At 32.3% G+C, this 21,919-nt stretch overlaps 1 protein-coding gene across 1 annotated transcript in view; it reads right to left on the bottom strand.

Annotated features, from left to right (window-relative positions):
• Positions 1-1,310: 1,310 nt before the first annotated feature.
• Positions 1,311-21,919, bottom strand: part of LOC119598420 (tripartite motif-containing protein 2-like) — a 24,720-nt gene continuing 4,111 nt past the window's right edge. The window contains exons 2-6 of the mRNA XM_037948064.1: positions 17,993-18,056; positions 17,549-17,663; positions 16,608-16,787; positions 10,145-11,252; positions 1,311-3,777 (exon numbers count right to left, since the gene is read on the bottom strand). Of these exons, the coding sequence (XP_037803992.1) occupies positions 3,530-3,777; positions 10,145-11,252; positions 16,608-16,787; positions 17,549-17,663; positions 17,993-18,056 (1,715 nt within the window). The 3' untranslated portion in view covers positions 1,311-3,529. The remainder of the gene's footprint in view (positions 3,778-10,144; positions 11,253-16,607; positions 16,788-17,548; positions 17,664-17,992; positions 18,057-21,919) is intronic.

Consider the following 21,919-nt stretch of genomic DNA (forward strand, 5'->3'; position numbering starts at 1 on the left):
TTTAGCATCAATTGTAGGTAATATCATTACATAGTTGTCTACATGGCCACAAGGAATAAATCTGCATTCTTTATATCTCATTAACAAATGTGTGTGTGTGTGTGTGGAACAGGTGGTGGTGAGTCCATAAAGGGTGAAAGGGTGATGTGCATCATCCATTATGCCTGGGAGATAAATGAGGAACATGTATTACTGATTTCTTGGAATCAGTATTGCTACTTGTATCTTGTGTGAAACAAACTCAGCTGGTCACCAAAAATTACAATGTCGTTACACAAAATTTTATATAAAACTAATTGTATTTTTAAGACACATAAGAATATCTAACCAGCTATTTAGTCATAAAACCCAGGCAAAAAATGCCTATGTGAACAATACCCTAAACTTTCCTAGAAGTGTAACTTTGGCTGAATTCCAATTTCATTTACACTTTGATCTAACTAGTTGTATATGAACAATAAGTAGAAAAGATAAAGTGAGGCAATCCTTTTATGGCCTGTCATTAATATTTTCAAAATTATATTTTACATCCCACTGGCTGAGGAATGTACTTGTAATACCAACCATCTTGTAAAGATAAGTTTTTCTCTTAAAACACCTTTTAAGGGAAAGTCAATCCAGGAAGACTGCAACTTGTGACAAATAGTTCACTATCCAAATTACCATCTTCTTCTTTCTTCTGAACTTAGCTTTCAGTACCCTTTCTACTTTGGATAAATTAAGAAGCCAGTTATCTGTGTCATTTCAAAGTGGCTGCCTTCCTCAATTATAATGTAAATTTATATTTAATTAAATAAATAAATTTTGATAAACTTGGTGACAATGACATGGTCAACTGGATATATCATAATAGAAAGGAATTTTCTTCTCTCTTTTATGGATCTTTATAGTGGCTATGATAAATCATAATTTTGGAATATGCAAACACAAAGGGTACCCAAAGGGCAACAGTTTACACTTAAGTACTAGTAAAGTAATACTTAACTTACAGTACGTTTGTACTCCAGTATAATGCAGCAAAAGTATAATTGGCAAATACTTTCAACAATTATGATAATTTTCTAAAAGGCTGGGCAAATTTACTCAAAAACAACTACATAAAAAAAACATTCAAAATTACATTTCTCTCTGGAAATGTGTATCTGGAGGATAGAAAACCCAGATTTTGAAGTGTCAAGAAATAGCAATGCTTACCTATTACCACAAAGACTTCTCTCAGGTTGCTAAAGCATTCATGAGATCAAAGTATTCAAATATGAAAAGAAACTCACAGTAGTTTTATTGTGGAATTAATTAAATGAAAGACCTAAGAATACTAATAATGTAATGACTAAACCAAATAACTTAGGAGTACCAAGGTAGGTACTATCTAAAACAGAAAAAACGGTACTGCAGTGCTAGCTTGACTTGTATTCATTATCATCCACACAGCTTTATCACCTTCATGGAATACACCATGCCATGACCTTTCTGTAAGTACAATCTTGGGAACATATGAATAATGGTGAGATATTGGGTAGAAATTCTGTAGGTGGTCTGCTTACAATGTGAACACTTCATCTAGTTTACATATACTAGGAATTTTCTAGGAATTTGGGAAACTGCCCATTTATGTAAGACTCAGTCTTTCTTTCCTAAAGCATTAAAAACATGAATACACAGAGATTTGACTCTCAAGGAAAAAAGTATTAAAATCCTACATTTCTTATATTTGATCATAGGCTTCTGTGTTTAACAACAAAGAAAGCACAACAGGCTTTCTTTGCAATGGGCAACCTTGATATGCATAATATTAAACCTGAGATATTAAAGATGCTCTCACAGAACAATTTTATTTTCTATTTCTAATGACAGTCATAAGTTACTGACTAATGTCGTTCTTAAAGAGAACTTCTTGTAATGGATTATCAAACAAATAGCCAACTTTCTTCAACACTACTGAGCTTTAGCTACAGACAAAGTATTAAGTTGCCAAACATGCAAAATAAAATGAAAAGCTCTTCTGCAAATGTTAGGTAATTTAAAAGCTTTCACTATTTCAGAAAAATGTTGGTTTCACTACTCAATGTTTGTTAAGTATTCTTTAGACAGATAATATGCAATGGCCTTATCTCACAAATTGGTCTTTCATATGAAATTGGTCTCTGAAATTGGTCTCTCTTAAACCAGCATTACATGATGTATGTAACTATGTAAGTGGCATCCCTAAATCCCTACATTTTAAAACGTGCAAGTAGGCAATGATGAATCTCCTTTTAAAACATTTTACAGTTTCCTGGACATATCTGAATTGACAGCTGGGAAAATTGTCAGATAGTGTGCATGGGTACTCTCTGCCATACCTTATCTCTTCACAGTCAACCACTTGGTACTCAGGGATGAGTTAGTGTGCCTGCTGACATTTTCATGGCTGCTCACAGTCACCTGGAAGCTGAATTCTAGCAAAATTCATACATTTTATTTATTTTTTATTATACCATTACTATTTTGATAAGGCAAAACATTTTTTTTCTAGATTTTTTTAAGAATATGCCCATCTGTGAGTATAGCACAATTAACTCTAGCCCATGCAGAGAGGTTAAACATCAATATTTCATTGATCACATACTGTTATGCGCATGTGTGTGTATTGTATTATATGTAACATTATATTAATAAAAATGTAATATATAATAAAAAGTATCTAGTGTATATGTTCCTTTTCTGATGACCACTGTACAGAAAAATCTCATTCAAAATCAACTACAAAATATTTCTGAAAATCTGACAAAAATTTCTGTTCATATCCTTGTACATGTAAAAAATCCTAAGTACATACACAAATTAAAAAGAGGATAATGATCCCATTGCACTTTCAGTAGCTTACTAGTCCTTTTTCTATATTCTAGTCTCCAATGACTTTTAAAAAATGCTATACAGTGCTGGTCCACAACCTTGGCTTCATATACAATAAGTACAGTGGTAAATATTAAGTACTTTTTGTCAACACAGTTTCCTAAAGCTTGTAAGTACTTTTGAATTTCAGTTCACTATAAATGAAATGTGTAAATAACAAGAGCATGAACCAAATTTAAATCTGTGAATATGAAAAGTGGGTCAAAGTTTCTTTAACAAAAATAACAACATCAATTATGACAATGTCACTCTTAATACAAAAATAAGAATGAATGATAGTACTACTACCATCTTAATCTCTATCATTATCATTTATGATTACTGCACATAATTTAATGATGAAATTATGATTCAGTACCAACCAAATGAGGAAATAAAGTTAATATCACAAAACAATGCCTTCATCATAAAACCAATGAAATCCAACTCTTGCCAAGATAATCCTTACTAAATCTCATTGTTCAAGAATAGTGATATGAAATAATCAAATATAACATCTGTTTTGGAGTTAATAAGCCGACTTTTTTTTCAATCAATTCTTTACATGGATAGTTATCATTAACATTCTTTAAAGAAAAACAAAGCCAATTAATTGATTTTACATACATGTACTCAATGCATTATAAATCCATTTCTACATGTACCGGAATTTCTTGACACAATCATTGCCAAGGTCAACAATTATCACATAACCATCCTGAGTTGTGGCTAATCCTGATGGCCGCTTTAATTTTGCTTCTCTAGAGTCTATTGTAAATATTAAAGTTCCAAGAATGTAGTCAAATACCTGGATGCAGGAGTTATTGCGTTCTTGTCTGGTGGCAAGCAATAAGCCCTTAGGGTCAAGGAATAGGCCTCCATAAGTCCCCTTTGGTCCTTTACCTGTAAATGAATTTTGTATGAAAAATCTCCATTCATTATGCATGACTTATTTAAAGTATAGTAGGCTTCCTGCAGTTCTTTCACATTTGCATTTTTCTGCACTGGAAAAAGTACATGAACATGGAAACACAGATATATACAAAGAAGACAAAAAGAATCATATAAAATACCAATAACAATAACAACAAAAATAAAAGTAATTACAATAATAATAATATGATAATGATAATAAGAACAATAATTAATCAATCAATCTCTGCAGCTGAGCAGGTATGTTGAGCAGTGTGATGCCACATGATCCCATCGATCCCCTTTCCCTTCAAGAGAGGGATGACAAGGCCCTTCAACAGGTCTGCAGGAATGGTACTGAACTGCCAGATGGCAACCAGGACAGAATGCAAGTCCCATGTCATAGGTTTACCACCAGCCTATAGCAGTTCAACAGGGATATCACATATAACTATACCTGTAGATTTCTCCTTCAAAATTCATTTACAGGTAAAGGACCAAAGGGGATTATGGAGGTCTATTCCTTGACCCTTCAGCTTAGAAATCGTATCTCTAACCACAGTCAGAGTATGAGGTCCTTCGCTGATAGGAGGATCCAGCACAGGGACTACAACACCTCTTGTGTCCAAACTAATTGCTATACAGTCTACCCGATAGAGAAGCTCAAAATAATCAGCTTAACATTCATGAACCCCAACACTGTCTGAGAAGCTCTGTCAGCAGACTGCAGTTATCTGAAAGGGGGGGCTTGGAGTTCATTTTTCTCAGGGCTTAGTTGGCAATAACAAGGTCATTTACTAAGAAATAGTCTTTGACCTCCTCAGCTAGATTCATGATATACTGTTTTTGTCCCTTCTCAGCAGTGTCACGAGTCCTGCTTACCAAAGAAAGGCACATATCCTGACTGCCATTCAGTCAAGTCATGCAACATGCATCTGTGGCCTCCAGTGTCTCCTGTGAGATGAAATTCTGCCTAGATCTCAGGTGTTCACTAATGGATTCCTGAACTGCATCAAGTATTTCTTGTTCAAAGAAAACCGCAAAGCTATAGGGTCCATCAGGTTTCTGAGTACTGTGAATCGATCAGAGATAGTTGTGGTAAACTTTTGGCCACACTCCTCCCTCAATCTATCCAAGAGAAACAATAAGAGACATAAGAGACATGCAGCCAAAAGCTTGCTTGTCTCAATGTCTTAATACACTCATCAACTGGAGTAACCTCCACTACTGAAAGTCGGAGTTGGTTGATGATGGTGACCACTGCTCAGGCCTAACCAATAATGGGTGCATCCACTCGCACTGATCATGCCGCTGCCAGATCTTCTCACTCTCAACTGTTTTAGTTTCCTTGATAGTGGAGGTTATCAATCAAGCTTCTACTCAGACAGCTCGCCTGAAGTTAAATGTCAGGCAGTCAATCTAGGTGGATGCCACCTTTGCCACTCCTGCCAATGAGGGGGGAAGCAGGCCATGGGGTTCCCTTGGCATTTGCCCCACATACCTTACACTGGGTTGGCAGCTGCTGGGATGTTGGGAGTAAGCCCTCCTAATGGGACCAACAGTTTGCATCACTTGCTAGGTGACAGTACCCTTTCCCCCCAACATTACCATTTTTATAAAACACTGCCAGTGATAATTATAATAATATCATCATTATCATTATTATAAATATTAAAAGTAAGAGTAAATAATAATAATAATAATAATAATAATAATAATAATAATAATGATAATAATAATAATAATGACAATAATAATAACAATAACACTATTAACCCACTAACACTAATATGTGTGATGCTGTTCTTCTGGCTCGTCTGCCGGGTGTGTCACCTGTGAGACGTAATGTAATGGACCTCGGGGACATCTGTTATGTGTACATGGATAGTTTCAAGATGATTTCGACTACTATTATTTTTTTTACACGTAACCACTAGTTACATTATGTAAAGATGTTATAGTAGATGGATGAGTGCACATCTACTATCTTGTACTGGTGTCTTTTCTCTTTGGGGAGTGTTTGTTGTGGGTGTGAGTGCCCACAGGTATGGCTGGGTGCTGAAGGTGAAGTTGGTGATCAACGGGGGAGCCGGCAGGTTCCCCGGTTGGCTAAGGACTGGGCAGTCCTTGTGTTACTGCTGCTGTTGTCTTGTTCTGCTGGAGTATCTGGGAATGCTAATCTCAGTTCGGATTCTGTGGCTATAAGTACACGGGCGCTGTGTAAGCACAGGTGGAACGAGGGGAGGCCGCTGTCCAACGAGCATGGACAAGCTGTTGGTAGTAAAAGATTACAACGTCGGCATGAAAGGTGTCAACGTTGGTGATCAGATGGCCAGTTACTATCCAACGACTTGCCGCTCCAAGGTCTGGTACAGGAAGGTCTTCTTTTTCCTCTATGACGTGGCCATTGTCAATGCCTAGGTCATCCATCGTGCTCTGGGATCAGAGGAATCGCAGAAGGCCTCTGAGCTCCTGGGGCAGTTCAGAGAAGGGGCCGACTCTATGAGTAGAGCTGTGCCGTGTCCGTCTACAGCCGCTCCTTGTACACGAATGCACAACGTATCACTGATACCAGGTAAGAGAAGGAGGAGGTATAAGGTTTGTTCTCAGCATGGGCGCATGAAGAGCAGCAGGACCTACTGCGCAGAATGCAACGTGGAACTGTACACCTACCGCTGCTTCGAAGAGTGGCACGCCACTTTATGAGTGGCGTGTATGATAAAAAAATATGATATTCTTTTTATAAAATCTCTGATTTCCTCTCACAATATGTGGTCAAATATTTTACTGAGAGTAATGCACATGGCATTATAGGAGTTTGAACTCTATACTAAAACTTCCATCCATTACAACAAGTGATGAGAATGCATTTTAGCTTTACGAGCTGTGTTTGGTTCTCAAAAGCATAGACTTCAATATAATCCCAAGGCTATAAAAGGGGGCAGAAGCTACTGCGCCAACTGCAACATCAGTTTATACACCTACAGGTGTTTCCAAGAGTGGCACTCCACTTTATGAGGAGTGGCATCTAACAAAACAAAACAAAACAAAACAAAAAACAAAAGAAAAAAAAAAACTTTTTTTTATAAAATCGCTGATTTCCCCTCACAATATGTGGTCAAATATTTTATGGAGAGTAATGCACATGGCATTATAAGAGAGTTTGAACTCTATACTAAAACTTCCATCCATTACAACAAGTGATGAGAATGCATTTTAGCTTTACAAACACACAAAACATTGTGTTTGATTCTCAAAAGCATAAACTTCAATATAATCTCAAGGCTGTAAAACTGGAGATTATGCTCTGATTTGGTCGCCCGCGCTGAATGGCGTGCGGGAGGGTCCCGGCCACGGGCAATTGCTGCTATATTTGTCACCCGCCAAGTAGCGTGTATGACACTACGAAGCCCCCGCCGCGAGTGAGTTAACAATAAATAATAGAAAGAATGGTTACAAAACAAAAATGTTCTAGAAAAAAAAAATACCCAATAGGATCTGGGTGATGTGGACATCTTGCATTGAAAAAAATTGGAGGGGGAAGGAAGGAAGGAAGGATGGATGGAAAAAAAGAAAAGAAAAGAAAAGAAAAAAAAAGAGAAGAGAAGACAAGACAAGACAAGACAAGACAAGACAAGACAAGACAAGACAAGACAAGAGAAGAGAAGAGAAGAGAAGAGAAGAGAAGAGAAGAGAAGAAAAGAAAAGAAAAGAAGAGAAAAGAGAAGAGAAGAGAAGAGAGAGAAGAGAGAGGAGAAGAGATGAGAAGAGAAGAGCGTGGCTGGGCCAAACTGCCCTGGGGCTGCATCATGCACATGAGGTGATGGAGGCCTCTGAGTGCATTTGCAGGGACATACGTAAGGGGTTCATGGGTGTGCTCCAACAGGTTTTCCTTGAGGGTGGAGAGTCTGCCTTGCCTGGGGGAGCGCTGGCTCCAGCAACACCAAGTCCATGCTCATTAATCAAAAAAACTGAATGGGGGAAAAAAAAGAAGAAAGAAAGAAAGAAAAAAAAGAAAAGAAAGAAAAAAAAGAAAAAAGAAAGAAAGAAAGAAAGAAAGAAAAAAAAAGAAAGAAAAACAGAAAGAAAGAAAGAAAGAAAAAAAATTGTTGCAACTCTTACTATGCAATGTAAACTACCTGCAGATAATATAGAATCTGCACCACTAAATCAATCTCTTTATCTCTTGCCAATGCAAAAAAGGGACCACAGTGCTGGCAAGAGGAAGGCGTCTTCGGGCCTGGCCGCTCCACTTCAAGCAGTCCAATCCCCAACTCTGGCCCCAGATCCAAAGGATCTTACCAATAACAATAACAAAAGTAACACTTATACTAAGAATAACAATAACAATAATAATAATAACAATAATTAATAAAAGTAGTTTTTTTTTTTAATATAGTAATTACAATAATGAAAAACAATCATGACAATAGTAAATAAAATAATCATATAATCAAAATAATAATAATCATAATAATAAAAGTTCTAAGAATAACAATCATAATAATCATAGTAATTGTAATAACAATTATTCATATCTTATTAATCATTAAAATCACAAATCTAAAAATAATAAAAATAGTAACAATAACAATAACAATAATAATAAAAAAAGAGAAAATAATAATAATAATAACAATAAAAACAATAGCAATAGCAATATCAATATCAACAACAACAACAACAACAACTATAATAATAAAAATAATAATAATAATAATTATATCAATTACTATAATAACAATAATAATAATAACAATAACCCGAAATATTAATATCTGATTACAGTGCTACTTTCTGTTTTGTCCACAAGACCCTAATAACTATAAACAAAATATTTGTCTAAAAATTCTTGTGGTACATCTTATCTTCATATGTGAAAACTTTTATTTTCTTTTTATTTATCTGATTTTCTAAAAGTATTGCTAGATAATAGACTAAAAATCTTGTTCATTGGTCACTGCGCTCCCTAGTTCTGGGCTTGTCTTATGATCTTTTCCTCTACGAATGTTATTCTGGGCTGGCCAGACATAAACAATTAAGATATTAGTAAAGAAAAAAGCTAGATAATTTGCTTTCACAGATGTTAAGATTTGTGCAAAAGATATTTCAGGAAGAAGATAAAAAAGAAAGATGGAAAAAGCTAGTAAAATGATTGAGCACCATTACCTTCAAGGAATTCCATGTAACCATTCTGTAGCAGCACGACCCCGCAACCTGGAGTTCTGTGTAGTTACCCAGGTTGGGTCACATCAGGTCCACAGCCATGTCCGCGCTCATTGGACAGCGGGCTCCCCTCGTTCCCTGCGCGCTTACACAGCGCTAGTGTACTTAAGCCACAGAGCCCAAAACAAGATCAGCTTTCCCCGATCCTCCAAAAGAACTAGACAACAGCAGCAGCACCACAAGGACTGCCCAGTCCTTTGCCGACTGGGGAGCCTGCTGGCTCCCCTGTTGATCACCAATTTCACCTTCAGCACCCAGCCATACCTGTGGGCACTCACACCCACAACAAACACTCCCCAAAGAGATAAGACACCAGTAACCTTAAATAGAAGATGACCAACTATCATTCTTCTATAATTCTGCATTACTGAAATTTATTGCTTCTGAGTAGCATATACATCACACCATGCCAAGAATGGGTCTTGCCACAGGTATACATATGATACAATTATCACCTCAGTCCAATCACAAATTATAGCCTTTCTATTCTACATATCTGCATCATGATTGGTTTATTTTACAAAAATTTAGGCCAATATACGGCACCACCCACAGTCTCTTCACTATCAAACATTTTTGGAAATTAGCTGTAAACCAAGATTTTATTGGTGCATTAATTATTATGTAATTGAATTACCATGATAGGAACCCATTCAATTTCTGTAACCTCATGAGTTCCTCTAAAAAGGATCTGAGGATCAAAATGGTTCAATAAGGAGTTATTGCCCCAGAATAGAGAAATTTCTTCAGAAGCTTCCTGGACTGGTGAATTCTCCAAACCAAAAATTCTGAATTGAGGTGGTAAGCCACCCAAACTCGATATGTCACAATGGGAACTAACCGGTTCAGACCATAATGCAAATGGGGAGTAATACTATAGTAAAATATTTGAAGTAATTCAAACCCATATGATTTTTTTGTCCCCAGAAATAAATACACAAACTGTTTGGAAGAAAAATGTTTTCAATAAGAAAATTTTCATGAAACAAAAAATGGATCATCTTCATAATAAATACTGGCCCATGAAAATAGTTTTGGGCCATCGTCTTACATAGCATAACTAGAGAACTCAATATCCAGTGATTAGGATTTTAAGCACAAACCAAAGAAAGCTTTAAAATAAAATACAAACCTTTAGTTTCAAATATGGTGCGTACATACTGCCCTTCTGGTGAGAACACTTGTATTCTTGAATCTGCAACAATTACTTCATTCTCTGGTCCAGTACATAATGCAGCTATTGATCCCAACTGGCCTGGTTTGTTTCCTTTAACCCCCCATCTTCTCACCAATTTCCCTCCAGGTAGGAAGACAAAGATTGAGTTGGCCGCATTATCTGCAACTAGAATCTCTCCATCACAGTTTACAGCAAGGGTTGTAGGTTCTTTTAACTGATCATGGGTAAACTGTGAGAGAAGCTGGCCTGAAGATGTGACTTCTGTGATAGTTTTTTTTCTCCAGTTGACAAAGGCAAGCGAGCTACTGGGTGTCCTCGTTATACCTGTCACACTTCTACCTTCTAAGGCATCCCCTACGATATGCTGCACTTCCTTCAGCTGTGGACTCAAAACCTTGATTCTAGAATTTCCTGTATCTGCTACATACATATATTCATTGTCATCAATGCAGATTCCCACAGGCTGCAGAAACTGGTCTTTCCCAGAGCCACGTGACCCATAAACTATATCTGGATTGTGTTCATCTAAAACCTCAACAATGAGAGGGCTCTCCTTTATAGGCCTGCCAAATATCTTCACTGCCACACTATGGTTCCCTCCATTTTCTGGAGTGAAAAAGACAGAATATGTGCCATCTTCATTATCTTCAATCTGGCTGTCAATCAGATCTCCACCTTCCGACTTGACCTCCGACTCCAATGGATCACCTCCAGTTGTCTGGCTTTCTCCATCATAGTCCACAGTGTAGACCACTACCTCACTCCTTAGGTGAGTCATAGCTTTCTTTGCCTTCATGAAACACAAGCTTGGGAATGTCTTGCTGGTCATCACCCTGCCATAGTCTTCTATGGTGGTCTGGATGTGCTCAAATGCCTCATTGTGCTGACTTTCAAAACGAAGAAAGGCATTCTCTCGTGGCTCAACGAGTGTTGAGAGCGAGTCTATTTTTGTATTCAAATGTGCAATCTTTTTTGTTATATTCCGAACTTCAACTTGGTATTGAAGGCCTTCACATTCTTGCTGGACTTTGCGTCTTTCACTTTCAATGATGTCAAGTTGGTCCTGAAAATACAAAATATTAATTTATATGTACTATTCTTTAGAAAAAATAATTATATTTTCCTGTTCCCTTGAGGTCTAGAATAAAGCTTATAAAAGTTAAGGCTGGAAATATAAGCAGAGTTTATTCAGGTGCTATCATGCATCCAAGTCCTAGTCAGAAACCTATTTTCCCCATCAGCTCTACTATATGTTATGTATAAAAAATTGCCTTTCTCCTTCAGGATGTAAACAATGCTGTTTACATGCCTCACAGATTTACCATGATACATATTCTTACCCTACTCCCCTGAGTGTTTCTAGTTTCATCAATATCTAAGTTGTCCTCTTTCACAATTTTTAATATAAGTGCTGCATGTCTTTTCTTATTCTTCATCTATACTTTCTTAAAGCAGAATGAGCTTTATTCTTTCTTTAGTGTTGCATTCTTATGCTCCTGACTCCCTCTGCTTCTCTACTTTTCTTTTCTTCTAACTCACTTCTTACTTAGAAGCCTGGGGGTGCTGTGGGTAAGCATGTGTGTGTCTCATCTTCAGTGTTTCACTGTCTCCTTACATCTTTTAACCCACTGCCGCCGGGTGGTTTCCTGATATGAAAAGCTCTCCCTCCCGGGGCTTAGGCCTCATTGCTGGGCAATCATGTTGGCACCACAGTGTGCTTGGAATGATCATACATCTCCCCAGAAAATGGGACCAGTGCACCATGGCATATGTAGACAAGCTATCTGGAAATAGTCCAGGCATGCCATGGCATGTACATACATGCCACCCAGTAGTGAAGGGTTAATGTTTGTTTTCTCTAATGTAATTGGATATGCTCAGTCACTTAATTTTCTACACATCTGCCTCTTTCTGGCACTTATAGCATATCCAAGGGTTTGTGGTTTCCAGATGAGCAACAGCTCCACAACTGACTAGCAGGGGCAAACAATGTAAACAGCATGTAGCTCTACCACTGTGTAGGCTTTCCTTCCCTTGTTGTGTAGTTTATGCCTTGCCACTGCTACCATGTCAATGCAGCCCCCTACAAGTTGGCTAGGTGTGGCAAGCATCTACTTTTGCCAGTAGGCTTTATGACATATTGCTACTCTTGGTAGCAATATTCTAAACTACTTCTTGCAGTGGTGACTCCAAGCTGGTTAGTTATGGTACCCATGGTTGGCAAATACTTCTACTCTGATGCAGTTCTCTCTGAGCCAGTTTGAATCATAAATCTAAGTGGTGGCGCAACACAGTCACCAATGCCAAGGTTCGACCCATTCCATTTGTGCCAGCAGATATCTCACCTAACCAGAGAGTTCCAGTGGCCTTATGCACTGTTTTTTACATGGGACAAATTCAGACATTTTGAATCTGTAATTCACACTATTAACCTTTTTAGCGAATACAATTTCTCATATTTTTCTGTTGTTCTCCACAATGGTGCATTGCATGGGGAAAGGTATAAGTAACAAAAAGATAGGAAAATAAATTCTGTATAAACAAGCCTGGAACTGGAATAAACACACACACACACACACACACACACACACACACACACACACACACACACACACACACACACACACACACACATATTTCCTGAACTTAAAAGCCTAGATGAAGTGGAGTTTGTCATGGCTGACTTGTTCATGGCTCCAGGTGACATGTTATTCACATCAGGGCCAAATTGGGTGCGGCTCTGGGAAGACAGGTCATTCATTTTACAATGATGCATGATTTACATTTTATGCTGTTCTTTTTAAGGAACACTCATGCCCACACCAGGCATAGCCTAAGGGAGAACGGAATGTGTAATGTCATGACTGGCTATTGTTTTGTATAAAGGGTGAATTTTATCACATAAATCATTCACCTGTTATGCCTGGAAGATGTCACACACTAAAACATAGCACTCTCTTGCTGTTTATGTGAACCTATAAGGAACCTTCACTTTTCTTTACAAGATCTGTTATCTTGTGTCAACTACTCCATTGTCTTTTGGCATCTGCCAGTGTGACTGTCTTGATGTATTACACAAATATTGGAAGTACTTAAGCTGTGGTGATAGCAGCCATGTATATCACTGTATACAATCTTATATTTCATAAAAATAAGATTTGTAAAAGCCAGTAATTTTTATTTATTTTATCCTTCAATATAACCACATTCAATATTGTACACAGTGTAACAAACTTTACTTAACCCATAATTGACGGGTAGCATTCATAGAGGCCCGGGCCTCGCTGCCGGGGGCTTATATCGTCGCCCGAGCATGCGCAACCACTCATGCCAAATACCAGCATCCCATGCCGTTTCTTCGTAATACTACGAAGATATGTTGTATTTTCAATTTTCATTATTTTTTACAGTCCCTACTTGCCAAACTTCCTGATAAATAGAGACTGAAGGGTATTTTTGTTGTTATATAGACTCCATAGTTGATCATTATTCGGTCTATAGTCCGAATAAAATAAGCAGTGTGTGGCATCATGGAGTTGAAATTGTCGGTTTGTTGCATTTTTTTTGTTTGTTGCATGGTAAAAATGAGAAAGTGTTAGAACCGACTTAATCACACTTTCACTGGCAAAAAAATAATCTTTTGCCGTGATTGTAACAAAAAAAAAACTCATGGCATGTCCATGCATACTCTATGGCATGTGCGTACGTGCCCCCGGCAGATGGTCCCGCCATGCCATGGCATGTACGTACATGCCACCCGTCGGCAATGGGTTAATAAATTGAAATGAACTCTAATGTACATAATCAGGCTACTAAAGGTTCAACTTCGGAACTAAAATGCATATCATTCATCTTTGTATATGCAAAAACATTAAAAATATGTTTTTCATACAAGTGATTTTTTTTTTTAATCGCATTAATTTGTTGGTGTGGCATGGTGATAGCTATGCACCCATTACATCTGAAAGAGGCCCCAGGGGCAAGCTCAGTCAGTTACACATACTAACTGGCGTGAAAGTCAAGTGAACCTAATATTCTCCTAACCTTTCAGGGTTAAATGTCAAAAGACACAATCTTAAATCCATGCAAAATAGATGAAAATTGCAATAATTTGTTATATTGCAAGAATGTATTATTTGGACCATAAGGAACACCTTAGTAATAAATGGAATAAATTTAGGCATCTTGACTTTGTCTAATTCCATACCTAAAATGGCAGCCTCTCGCATTATTTGAGCTGTGAAGTATTTCCTTAATTTCTTAACATCTAAATGTATTGACTTCTAATTGGAATCTGATCAAGGAATTCATTTCAGGCATCTTACTTGATCTTTGACCCTTGTGGGCCCCTGGGACAAAGGGCAAGCTTTCCATTTCCAAAGTCAGTACTCAAAACTTTGATTTACATTTACAGCATTCACCCAAAAATCACCCAACTGACCAGAATCGTAGAACAAATGATTCACAGTAATACCTAATCAAGTTCAGTAACTTTTCATTTACTAATGACATGCAACTAAAGCAATATAATATTTTGCTCAGGTTACTTCATTCATGTATATATTACAACTAGAAGCCAATCATTTGTGGACTGTATCTTTGATGATGATGATGACAGATGATGATTGATGATGGATAATAACTGATGATGGATGATGACTGATGATAACATTAACAATAATAATAATGATAGTAACAAAGTACGAGTAATAATTATATTGAAAATAATATTAGTAACAATATCATGAATTCATAATAATGTTGAAAGATAACATAACACTGATGAAAGACAATAACAATAATAATGATAATAATAAGGATAACAATAAAAATAATAGTAGTTATCATTATCTTCAGTATTATTATTGCTAACATTATTTCTATTGTTAGTGTGACTGTTGTTGTAATCCTTATTATTATTATCATCATCATTTTAGTTACCACTGCCATCTTTAGTAATACATTAGACAAACTAGCATCATTAGAAGAGAATGATACAGAAAAAACACAATCTGAATAAATAGTTAAAAAACACACTGATAAATCAGTTGCTGTTTGTCATCTTAGTTAATCTTGTATCTGTTATAATCAATGTAATCCCAAAGTCAATTTCAATAGTATAATTCTTTTAAATATTAAGTGCAGCTGACATTTGACCCAGAGGCCCAAAGGGGTCAAAGGTCAAATAAGATGCCTGAAATGAATTCCTTGCAACCACATTCCTATTGATAATCAATAAACTTAAGTACTGAGAAAAGATATTTGAGGAAATATTTCACAACTCATATTGAATATGGAAATACGCAAATTCAAGATGGTCAAGACTGTCCCATTTATTACTATGGTGTTCCTTCAGTTCAACTGACACATTCATGCAATAGAACAAACTAAAATAATTTGTTTGAACCCTGAATTGGAAAAAAATATATATATACAACCATTTTCCAATTTTGGGGTTGCATGCAAAAACTAAATTTAAGAGCTAAACACACTGGGAAAATATGGAAAAATGTACCCTCCAAAAGTGAATTACACAAATTCAAAATGTCCAAATTTGTTTCATTTTGGAGATGTTCTACCTAAGAGCCCATATAATAAATTCATGCAATAAAACAAATTATTGCAATTTGTTTGCTCTCTTTGGGGAAGACAGTTGGCTGTTGGAGCTTACTAGCCTACTGCAGTTCTGGTTCAGATTTTTTTTTTTTAAACTTCCTTCCTTGGGTTAAGAAACTGAAATCTCCAAGACATGACCCTTTTTCACCTACTTAGATCTTTAACTAAACACGGAGTCTAACATGGGGAGTGCATGTCTTCCACCACATAGCACTTCTAAAGATACTGCTTAGGCATATATATGATACCTCCAGTAGTTCATTACTTTGCTGTTTTTCACATCCTTTGTTTTCCAGATTAACCCCTCATTGATGGTAACAGAAATCTCTTGCCGTCACTGATTCCAGTGACTTCTGGCAACCATCCTGCCTTTTGGTCCAGGAGTCTGCTACGTGTAGCGGAACTTCCCGCTTGACTCGCTCTGGTGCGTTGTGACTCCTATAGCCATACTCGTCATAGTGAATTGGTTTGTTATGACGGCTATATGTATGGTTAGGCAGTAGGAGGTTAATCATAATCTTTCAAAAGGAGTTAGGTGAGAGTCTACTACTATTAGAAAATAGATAAATATGTAAAAATGTAGCAATGAGACCCAAAAATACCCCATAATATAGTGGAAAGTTCTCTTGAAGCCATTAAATTATCAAAACTAAAGGTAGGAAAGAGGTGAATTGGAAAGACAAAAGTTTACATATGATAATTGTCCTCCATAAGGAGAGTAGAGGTAAAACAGGACCAAATATATAGTAACTGATGAAATATTTATCATATAATGACTTATGATACAAATAAACTGACTTACTTGTAAAACTTTCTTTTTCTCATCCCTCATCTTTTTAACATTGCTGATAACAGCATCTCTCCGCTGTTCTATAATGTCAATAATGGCCTGGAAAGCTCTGTTGACATCTTCAAAGGTGTTGTCAACAGCATGATCTAGCTGGTGCATCTCTGATGTCACTGCATCACTGGCTTCATTTAACTGTCAAGTAAGTGTGAACAAACAAATAATATGTAATTTAAGCAAATCATCAGCTACTTTTCTACTATTTACATATACTTACATAAAAAAATAAACACCAGTGACTTTTTTCCCTTCAAGATCTTGTGGATTTCCTATTAGCAAATGAGAAGTAACAACCAAAAGCATGCAACAATCTGTTAATCAATCACTCTATCTATGCATCTAGAGTAAAGTACTAACATCTCTTCTAACATTGAATCTGCATGAATAACAGAGAAAAGGGGGGAGGGCTGGAGTCTGAACCAGAAGGATTTCAGAATGGAGTTGGTATACACATCAAATAAATGTAAAACATATAATCAGTCAGAACTGGAGTAACAGGTTTACATAGTAAATCCACAGCTTTATTTCCACAAAACAATAGCCCCTTCAATCCCAAAAAATAAAATTTTCCTTCATTTCACAGAAAGGCCGTCATTTTGCAAGCCCCATCATATAATCTGTTCCAATTTAAAATTATTTTTTGAAAAAAAATTACTCACTCATCCAGTTTTTTTTCGGCCCTATAAAACATGAATTTCCCCGATCTGCAAATATATTATTACCCAAAAAATGAACAATAGAAAAAAGGCCAAATTCTCTGAAAAATTAAAAATTTCCCATTCACCAAATTTCACAAACGGCAGTTTTTTTTTTTATAATGAAGAATTTTTTCCAATTTTTTACGGAAAAAAAAACTTGTTCTTAAAAAAAAGTTTAAAAAACATTTTTTCACCTACCTTGAATAAATTCATTGCTTTGAAAACAGGGATCTCCGACATTCTTTTGATGGCAATAGAAAGTGGAATAACAGTATGTTGGTAACTTGCTGCACTTCCCTGATGGGAGATTATACTTTGAGAAGAAGACAAGGTCAAAGGGATAAGAAAACAGCTCCTAAAAAAGGAAAATTTATTTAGAAAAAAAAAAAGTAATTTCTATTGCCATTACTCCAACCAAAATTCTGGAGTGAAAATTTTCCCAAAATTTTTTATGAAATTCATTTGCCTCCCTGAGGCATGCGTAAACATTTTGGGTAAATTCTCTTTTTTGTCTTGACAAAATCTAAGATTTTGTTAACCGGGAACGGGGTGGCAGAGGCCCCCACCAGGGGGGTTTCAAAGACTCCCCAATTGGGCAGCAAAATGTCCCATCATTCTCGGGGAGGTAAAATTCCTGTGGACTAAAGGGACACTGTGTGCGAGCAGTGAAGCAGCTTTGGGGTGTGTTCTCCTCCATCGAAGGAACCTGTCCATAATTTGACTATATTGACATGTGTTGAAGTGCTGTATCAAAGCAATGGAATGGGTGCAAGTTCTTTCCCTATTTAATATAAAAAAAAAACTTTACCCCCCTTACAATGATAGCCCTCATAGCATAGGTACATACATAAAGAGGGGAAAAATTGCGTAAAAAGGGTTTCATCAACATTTTTTATCTAAGCAATGATGTATGAATACTCAGTATTTCCAAATCTAACATCTTTTTACCCAATTATGCATTTTTTCTTTTTTTATATATAATCTGAGTTATAGCATTATTCAACCATAATATAATAATTTAAGAGGAAGTTGGTAATTTTTAAGGGAGAAATAACCCAAACGTACAGAATAAAAACACAGAAATATTGAAAAAAAGGGTAAAAATTTGGCAATTGCTCTTAGCGGGTTGGCCAAATGGTCCTTACAACGGCGGGTTTTTTGCGCTTTTCCCTTTTTATTTTTCTTCCGGGCAAGTGAAAAATTCCCAGAATGTGAAAAAAATTTATAGAACCTTAACTTAGCAGGAAACTATTACAGAGATTTAAGAAGTAGGCACAAAACATAAAGGAAAAGGTAAAGCATAAAGGAAGTTGACATAGTTCATCATTTTCCATAATGGATCTGAAAATGTTGTTATCATTTTGCTTTTATGCCACTTTTGTTGTTAATTCTTTTTGGTCAAAATGATATGGCATGAAATTATAATTTTCATATTTGTATAAATCAATGAAAGCTATTTACTAGTTTTCAAGCTCTTCCTTTCTGAAGAGACAGCCTTAGCAGAAAAGACCCCCCCCCCCCCTTGGTGTCTGGCACCAGGACCCTGAATTCCTTTATACACTGGTATACAAAAATGATGATATATATGCATTTTCTCTCTTCCTAGTAAATCTCCAGTCCTTTAAGCTAATCTTCTTTTAAAATCATTAGCAATCTACAGAACACAAACACTAACTACTGCATTACCATAAAAAATAAACCCAAAAATTTTATTTTAAAAATTCAAACATTTTGGCCCAAAAGCAAAGTAGGTAAAAAATTTTCCCTTTGGCAATAGATCTTTTTTAAGATTAGAAAATTGAATGAATTAACATAAAATGCCATACTCATATTACATACATTAATTATTAAAAATATAAAAATATAATATATAAAAATAACAAAATATATATATAAATTTTATTAATAAAATAATAATATAATAATTAATATATATATGTATATATAAAAAATTATAAACATATATATCATAAAACAAAAATTTTTTTATATTAATTTTATAAATAATTTTAATAAAATACATATACATATATTAAAATCTAATTGTATAAAATTTAAATATATATTGTTGTTATATTGTGTTAATTATTTTATATATATAAAAATATAATATATATAATTAAAATATTATATATATATAATTATAATATTTATATTGCATTATATATATATAATTATATTTTTTATATATAATTATATATTTCAAACATTTAAACATCTTATGTATAAGGTTAAAATAATATGTTTTATATAATATATAATATTATAAAAAAATATTATAAAATAATATTTATAAAAAATAAATATATATATTTAAAATTATAATATTAATTTAAAATATGCAATATTATATATATTATATATTTTAAAAATCATAATATATGCAGCATATATAAAATTTATGATATATAATATATATATAATATAATATATAATTATATATGATATAAAATATATATTTTTAAAAAATATATATAATAAAAAATATATATATTATATATATATATATATATATATAATATATATAATTTTTAAAATTATATAAAATATATAATATAAAATTAATATATAAAGATTTATATTATAATAAAAGGGTAATAATATATTTAATATATAATATATTTAAAAATATATATATAAATAATTATTATAAAATTATATAAATATATATAAAATTCCTTATATATATTATATATATATAAAATTAAATAAAAAAATATATATATTTCAATATAATATATATAATATAATATATATAATATATATATAATATAATAATAATATAATCTATATATATATATATATATAAAAAAAATATATATATATAATTAAAAAATATATATATATAATAAATATTATAATAATATATATAATATATATAAATAGCAAAATATATAATAAAATATATTATATATATTTTAAAAAAATATATAATAATATTCATATAACATATATATATATATATATATATAGATAATAAATATAATATATAAGAAAAATAATGCATATATATTATATATTAAAAATATAAATAATTTTATATATATATTATAAATGTAATTATCTATTGAAAAAATATTAAATTTTAGAATAAAATTTTTAAAAAAAAAAAATATAAAAAAATATATAAATAATTTAAAATAAAATAATAAAAACAATATATTTAAAAAAAAAATAAAAGAATATAATATATAAAAAAATTTTAATACTATGATTATATAATATATTTATATATATAAATATATAAATAATAAGGGAATAATATGAAAAAATAATAATAATATATTTTAAAATTTTTTAAAAAAAAAATAATATTATATTAAAATATATATAAAATATATATTATATATATATATATATGCATATATATATTATATATTCTATATATATATAATAAATATATAATATATATAGAATATAGTATATATATATAATATAATATAATATATAATATATATATATATTATAATATATAATGCAAATATTATATTAAAATAATATAATATATATAAATTTAATTTTTTAAAAAATTTTTATATCAAAAATAATATATAATAATATATATAATATATATATATATAAATTAATATATATAAAAATATAATTTTTATATATATATATATATATTTAATATATGTTTATAAAATATATATATTAAAAAATAAATATAAATATATAATATATATATATATAATATATATAAATATATTTATATATATATATATATATATATATAAAAATATAATATATATATAATTTTAGTATAATATATTATTAAAATAATATATGTATAAAATATAATATTAATATTATTGAAATTTTAATTATATATATATATAAATAATATTATATATTATATATAAAATATATTTTAATATATATGTATAAAAATTATATATATATATAATATATATATATATAATATATATAATAATATATATGAGTAATATTATATAAATATATATATATTATAATATATAATATAATATATATAGATTTAAAAATAGCATATATATATATTATAAACATAATATATATATTTAAATATATATATATTAATTTTGATTAAAATATATTTATATAAATATATTTTATATATATATATGATTAATAATATATATGATTAATAAAGCATATATTTAAAAATTTCATATTTTTAAAATAATTTATATAAAAAAATATAATAAAAAAATATAAATTTAAATAATATATAAATAATAATATATATAATTATATATTTCAATTTTATAATATATATATTAAAATATATTATATAATATATATATAATATATATATCATATATAAAAAATATTAATATATAAATATATATATAAAATTTTAAAAATTAAAAAAAAATTTTTTTTTTAAAGTTTTTTTTTTTAAGTTTTTTTAAAAAAGGCCCCGGGGAAAAAAAAAAAAAAAAAAAAAAAAATTGCCCGTTTTTTAAAAACCCAAAAAAAAAAGAAAAAAAAAAAAAACAAAAAAAAAAAAAAAAAAAAAAATATACTTTTTTTTAATTTAAAAATTTATATAATTTTAAAAATTTTTTTTATTATATTGTTTTTTTA

This window comes from Penaeus monodon, chromosome 41 (genome assembly GCF_015228065.2).
Source record: "Penaeus monodon isolate SGIC_2016 chromosome 41, NSTDA_Pmon_1, whole genome shotgun sequence".
Classification (NCBI taxonomy): domain Eukaryota; kingdom Metazoa; phylum Arthropoda; class Malacostraca; order Decapoda; family Penaeidae; genus Penaeus; species Penaeus monodon.